This window comes from Phaethon lepturus, unplaced genomic scaffold (genome assembly GCF_000687285.1).
Source record: "Phaethon lepturus isolate BGI_N335 unplaced genomic scaffold, ASM68728v1 scaffold30196, whole genome shotgun sequence".
Taxonomy (NCBI): domain Eukaryota; kingdom Metazoa; phylum Chordata; class Aves; order Phaethontiformes; family Phaethontidae; genus Phaethon; species Phaethon lepturus.
The window spans coordinates 3419-10400 of NW_010544601.1; the positions used below are offsets into that span (position 1 = coordinate 3419).

General features: G+C 53.9%; 1 protein-coding gene across 1 annotated transcript in view; it reads left to right on the plus strand.

Annotated features, from left to right (window-relative positions):
- The first annotated feature begins 1045 nt into the window (after positions 1–1045).
- PIK3R6 (phosphoinositide-3-kinase, regulatory subunit 6) overlaps positions 1046–6982 on the plus strand; it is a 16891-nt gene continuing 10954 nt past the window's right edge. Inside the window, exons 1-5 of the mRNA XM_010288736.1 lie at positions 1046–1135; positions 3500–3568; positions 4060–4192; positions 5535–5604; positions 6022–6205. Coding sequence (XP_010287038.1) covers positions 1046–1135; positions 3500–3568; positions 4060–4192; positions 5535–5604; positions 6022–6205 — 546 coding nt within the window. The remainder of the gene's footprint in view (positions 1136–3499; positions 3569–4059; positions 4193–5534; positions 5605–6021; positions 6206–6982) is intronic.

The window sequence follows — 6982 nt, forward strand, 5'->3', positions numbered from 1 at the left end:
CCCCACCGCTCCCCTCTCTCAGACGGCGCCGGGGTGGGGGGTGCACAGGGTGGTCTCAACTCCCTGGCACTGCTCTGGCTTTTTAACCTGCTCTCGGAGGTGCTGAATCTTTGGCAAGCTCCTGGTGTCTGCTGTGCTCCAACTGCAGCAGCTTTCATCCCTCGTCTACATGGCTGTTACACCCTCTACACCCTTCGCTCGCTCGGGGGTCCAGTGCTGAGGTGGGACATCAAATGCCAGGGTTTGTGATGCTGTCCCCAGCTCTGACACTGACTCACTGCACAGCCCTGTCCAACTCATTTAACACCTCTGAGCTGGAGTCTCTCCCTGCGGGGGTATCGCTTTGCCACGCACTGCTCAGCTCCTTGCTGAGGAGTCTGTTAAAATCCCTGTGTTACCGTTTTGGAGAATGAAACTCTAGCTGACCCAGCAACTGGACTGCTATAGCCTTAGGAAACTTAATTAATTTTGAAAAAATGATTTTACCTGGAGTGCACAGACTATTTTACAGTTAATTAAATTTGATTTTGTCTGGAATGAGCCTTGACATCTGCAGGACTGAGATGCTTTGTGGTCCTTGCTCTGAGTGTGAGCTATCAGCAGCCAGCGTCCAGGTGCTGTGCGCTGGGACCAGCAGGAACCCAAATTCCTCGGCGGTGAAAGCAGCCAGTCATAAACAGAGCAACAGAGGGAACAGGAGACAAACTCCACGTCCATTGCCCTGCTTTGCTTTCCTCCAGCCCCCAGTCCTAGGATCTCTAGGACCTCTTCCCAAAGGTTTCCCAGCATTAGAGGTACGATACATCAGTGCTGCATCCAGAACCAGGGCAGCAGCATGACTTGTCCCTCGCCGAGGGTCACAGATTGAAGCAGAGGGCAGAGAAGCCTGGTTTGGCTCCGATAGTGATGTCGGTGCAGCATCCCAGTGGGTGATTTTTGCAGCAACAGTGCCCAGGTCTCCTGATTCCTCTGTGCAATGCTGCCCTTGCTCCATCGCTGCTCCGCTTGACAACCTGACCTCTTTCTTGGCTTTCCCTTCTCAGGGATGCTGCGATGGACCCTGCATAAAAAAATCGACCAGAATCCCAGTAACAGCTCTGTCCTGGTCAGGATCCTGGTGAAGGAGTTGGAAAGGGTGAGTGCCATCTCACAGACGTGTCCTGAGCACCGGGATCAGCCCCTCCGTGGCGTGTGCCGTGCTGGGAGGCCCGGGGGAGCAGAGGGATGGGGACTCGACTCCATCCGCAGGGCTCTGCCTCTCCTGGGGCTGGAGATGGTGAAGGTGTTTTTAGGGACCTTGAGCCTGGCTGGGGACTGTGGCTCACAGCAAAGAGTGAAAAACTCTGTGGGACACCAGGGCAGAGCCGTAGCTCATCCCCAGCTGACAGGCTGCAGAGACCTGTTTGCCCCAAAAGTGACGGTGAACCATGGACAGAGCAGGGAACCTCCCCGGGCTGCCCAACGCCACAGAAGCCAAAGGCAGCCGGCCTTCGCAGCCTGCAAATAGCAAAATGCAAAACACTTCCGACCACCCCCAAATCTCCCTCATCCCACCCCAGCCAGCTGTAGTCACAGGTAGAGTGGAAATTTCTCTTCCATGTCACTCATTTCCTCCCCAGAGGGTGTCAGAGCAGAAACATCTAACCCAGTATCCTGTCCTGAGAGCATCTGACGGAAACCCTGTGATGGGCTTTTTGTTTCATTGATTTGTCTTGTCATTTTCTGGTCTCGTGTAAACCTCTAGCATCCGCAATATCCTGGCGTAACTTGGTTTGTGGTTTGATGAGATGTCGTGTAGAAATAGCACGTTTTCTTTCTTATGAGCCTGCCTCATTTTACCCAGCGCCCTCTCATTCCGGTGCGGGGAGGAAAAGCCCACGTCCCCCCTCCACCTCCTGCTCCCCACCCTGGTGATGAGCCCCTGCTGGTCGTCCTTTGTGCAGAAACCTCCCCGTACCGTTTTCTCTGCATCTTTGCTGTTTCTCCTTTCGAGCTAGGAGGATGGAGCCGCCTTGCTCGGCCCGGCTCGGCTCCCGTGTCTCCAGCCAGCTGCTGCTCAGCGCCCTGGGGGACCACGCGCCCGCCGCAAGGCTGTCACCTCCCTCCACCAACACTCCCGTATCACACACTTGAGCCGCGTCAGCCCGGCGCAGATCCCTGTGCACACACCACGGTGCTGCGAACACCCCGCAGTTATTCCTAAGCTTTGTTTCCTGCCTTTTAAGCAGCTCTGAGGCCATTTGCAGGCTGTCTCTCGCACGCTATGGCAGTTTAGCTTCCATCAGTGCCTGGGGGAGGGATCTTATTAAGGGGCTCTTGCAAATCCCGAGAGGAACACCCACATCACCCTTGGCTATGGGTGCAGGCATTCCCCCAAAGGGCTCGAGGTCTGCAAAAACCATGTCAGTCCCTCCCCGTTATACCTATTAGCGCTCTGCTACGCTGATCTTTCCTCGCCCAGGAGGGATGTCAGGCCTCCTGGTCTGTAATTCCCTTCATCTCCCTGAAGGTCTTCTGGCAAATCAGTGTCACTTCTCCCCTCCCCCGCCCCGCCCAGTACTGCAGCAGCTCTGAGCAGTCAGTACCAACCGCAGATAATAATTTAGCAATTTCATGCTTGAGTTCCTACAGGGCTCTGGGCAAATATCAGCTGGTCTCAGCAATACAGTATCATTCATTTCATCGATCATATCTAAAGCTTTGCTGCCATCAGTTCCATTTAACTCCAATCCTTCAACAAAGCAGCCCTGAAGAAAGGTGCTGGAAATATCTTTGGGATGGAAATATCTTTCCCAGGTTCATCCAGGGCCATTCCGGTTGCTGGAGCTGTCAGTTAGAGCCAGGCTGCAGGGAAGGGCCAGGGCTGTGTCGGCTTGAGCGTCCATCTGGCTTCCCACGGGCCAGGATGGGGATGCAAGAGCATCTCTCCTCCCTGTCCACTCTGGCCCCACACCCACCAAATGTAAAACAGGCTTTTTCCAGAGGGTTCCCAGTGGTTTTACATTTTCACATGAATTTTTGCAACAGAAAGGAGCTCCTTAATGAGTTCAGTTAGAAACTTTTGCTCGCTCTCTCCCACCATGACTGCTGCATATGCCCTGAGCAGCTCTCGCTGTGCAAACCATGCAGCAGCTCCCAGAGCCTTCACGTCCCTACAACAACCCCCAGCCCTGTGATGCAGTGGTGGCCACGGCAGCATGGTCCACATCCCCACTCCCTTCCCCAAGGCTTGGCTGGCACGGGATGCCCACCAGGCAGGACCTGTCTGCCCCAAGGACATCCTGCCCACCCAGGTGGCCTGTGGAGGGACCCCAAACCCCACTTTGACCTGGGAAGCATCACCCCTGAGCCAGGGTGGATTCCCGTGCTCTCCCTGTGTGCCTGAGCTGCCGAGCAGCCGGGACCCGGCACACCCCGGGGGCTGTGGTGGTCCCGCTGCTGCCCATCCCAGCACACTGCCAGCTGCTGCTGGTGCTGACTGTGCCTTTTGGTCCCGCAGGCGGAGCGAGGTGACTTCAGACATTACATCATTCCCTTGCTGCACACGCTGATGTACACCTTGATAAAGGTAATCACCGTGGGCTTCGCTGGGGCAAGATCCAGGGAAATCAGAAGCCGCAGGATGGGCTGCTTGAAGTCACTCGGCACCTATTTCTGTGCTGTAATATCCCAGTACGCCCAGCAAAGCCCTGGGGCTACCACGGGTGGACTCAGCTGTGCGTTTCCCAGCGTGCTGTTTGATGGCTGAGACACTGTCACCTGGGACATGTATGGGAGTGACAGGTCCCTCCAGCTGACTCCTTTTTCTGGAGGCGTTCCGGTGCCTGGTGGTGCAGGAAGCCACAACTTGGCGAAAATATGTGCCCACAGCCCTTCAGCAGGTATTCCTGGAGGATTCCAAGCCATTGCAGGGCCTGGTTCTGCTTCATGTATTGCATTTAAATCCAGATTGAATTTGGTGTAGCTCTGTGACCTGCCACCCTGAGGTCCGTCGTGGGGAGAGCACCACCAGGGATCACTGCCTGTGGCATCTCCTTGTCTGCCCTTTTCTCGCTCCAGGCTCCCTGCATCTCTGACGAGCTCTGTGGCAGAGTGTATGATTTCTGCAAGAAGCTGCTCACCCTGCCCAAGCCTTTCTGCACCATTGGTTTGGACTATGCTGTCAGGCTGAAGATGGAAAGGGCAGCACCGGGTATGAGGGCTTCTCCGCTCTGCTCATGCGTGGCACGGTGAATGGCTTGGGTCCTGGGTTTGGGGGATTTCCATACCTGAGCTGGCCTTTGCCTAATGCAGCGAGCCATGGCAGGGATTTCTGCAGGGGGCTGGCCAAACGCTTGGGGGTCTTAGGGATGCATTTGGATGGGAGGGTTCCCCTCTCCTGATTTCAGGCTGCTGAGCCTTAGTTACTGGCAGAAAATCTTGGGGTCCTCCTGCTGTCAGTGTAGGCACCACCTCACTGTGAGTCAAGTCCAGCCCAAGGCAAGTGTATATACACCCTCTGTCTATATGGGAAACAGGGTGCTTATGCTCCCAGCCTGCGCATCTCAGTAAATTTTGTGGGGGTCTCCTTTTTGCAAAGTGAAGTCTCCATCTGAGATTGACTTGCAGACTGTTCAGCATGAGCTTTCCCTCCACTACCTGTGCATCAGGTTTTAGCCACTAAAACGTCATTAGTTTCTGCAGAGAACAGTCCCTTTTAGAAAGCAAGCCAGAGGACAACTCTATTTCCCTTTTTCTCTACGTTGCTCGTTAAAGTTTCTCTTCTTAAAGTTTTCTTTAATAAGAGTTTTTAAAAGCAGCCCTTTAAAACAGTGCAAGGTGCAGACACCTTGTGAGATGGAGGTAAAAGAGGAGAAACCTGGTGGAAAATTAGAGAGAAAGCACCATTCTTGGTCGTCCCAACCCATCACCATCACCCCGACCGCTCTTTCCCAGTATCACTTTGTCTGGAGCTCCAAGGTCCACCTTTATCTCACCTGACTCCTGGTAGAACAATGCCTCAGTGTGGAGAGATGGGGATCTCCAGCGGGGCTTCTCTCAAGCACCACGTGGTTCACAAGATTGATTGCACCTGAGCAACGCGGGGTGGATGTATCTTCCCCACCCCAGAGCTGGGTGAGGGTAAAGTACATCTCTCCTGATTCAGAAACGCGTTGTGCTCTTCATCTCCACCCAAGCGCTGCCCCTGATGTGGCCCCGGGGACAGAGGCCGGGAGTAGGACTCTTCCTCCTGCTTCCGACTCCACTCCCAAGCTCAAAATCCACTAAACAAAGCAAGGGAAATACAGGAAATCGTCCCTGAATAGAAGGGGTTTTCTTTTTATATAGCATGGCCTATCTTTGTCCTTGACTATTTTTAACCCTGGGCCCCATTCTTGGCTCTTTTACATCATCTCTTTTACATCATGGATGTTCGCCGACTTGGCAGACCCACCGGCCTCTACAACCAGGAGCAGTGCTGAGTGGCTCCGGTGAGTTGTGTTGTTATTTCTCGTGCTCTGACTCCTGCGTGCTTATCTTCTTGCATTTGGTAGGTGTGTTGTACCAAAGAACGGTCATTTCCGAACAAAGTCTCAAAAGCGACCCGTACCCTTACCAGGAAAAGTGAGTAGTGCCTCTTTGATTGTGGTGTTACTTTTATTTCTTTTATAGTCTCATAGTGAAATCTGTCCTTTTCCTGTGCTCTGAATTAATGTTGGATGGAACAGATAATTTGGACATAAACCACATGGCAGTATGTGGTCTTGGGGAACACAATTTGGTGGCATCCAGAGCCTCGCTAAAATGAGCTTTGCGTTAGGAGGAGCACGTTCCTCCCATGTGTCCCAATTTATGTCTGTGGTCCTGGGAGGCAGGGAGCTTTCCTTGGTGGGGAGACAGGGCAGAGAAGGGGAGTATCAGCAGCAACCCTTTTTCTCTGCATGGGATAATGGAGACGTGAGCTGCTCGTGCCAGCCCTGATGTCACTAATGGAGAATCCTCGTCTCATCTTCCTCTTTTCCCACCCTCCTGCCCCACCAGGATTTTCATCTTTGCTGATCCAGAGCTGCTGTCTGAAGCCATCTGCAACGCGCTGGTCGCCGACACGGAGGCAGCTCAGGTCTCTCAGAGCCCCCGGGCGTGCATGTGCTGCGTGATCATCCACGCCGTGCAGGCGGCCCTGGGCGAGGGCTGCGACATCAGCTGCTTGAAGGCGAGCCTCCAGGTAACTGCCAGCACTTCTGCAGCACCACGTATGTTTTTCCAATGGTCCTGCTCTTGCCGGGTGCCCCAGAGCAGGGGAAGGTTTTTTGGCAAGTGGAGAGACGCCCTCCCCAGCACCTGACTGCTGCTCTGCATCCCCAGTAGTCCCACTGTTACTTGCAAGGCTGGGCTATGAGCAGAGCTGGTGTTAAACTAAAAAATTCTTCAGCCAGCACTTCTGCAGCACCACGTATGTTTTTCCAATGGTCCTGCTCTTGCCGGGTGCCCCAGAGCAGGGGAAGGTTTTTTGGCAAGTGGAGAGACGCCCTCCCCAGCACCTGACTGCTGCTCTGCATCCCCAGTAGTCCCACTGTTACTTGCAAGGCTGGGCTATGAGCAGAGCTGGTGTTAAACTAAAAAATTCTTCAAATATAAAAGAGTTGCTGCAGCAGGAGCCAGAGGTTTTGAATCTTCAGTCTGAGTCTTCAGTTTTGCACAGCAAAGCTGGGCTCTGTGGCTGCAGTATAGGCTCCTCTGAGCCACTGGTCATTGCAAAAACATCTCAGCAGAAATGTTTCAACCACTTTTCTCCAAAACCTCCTCCAAGGAGCTGTGGTGCCACGGTAAGACAAATGTCTGGTTCAGAAAGGCAACTTTTCAGGGGCTCTCAGTGATTTCCACTCCAAAGACACCTTTGTGTGTCTGCTGTCCCCATCTCCCGAGGGTCACTTGAGCTGCCAGCTATGCTGCTGACTCCCCGAGCTCGTGGCAGCCGCGAGCACAGAGCCCACCAGCGGCA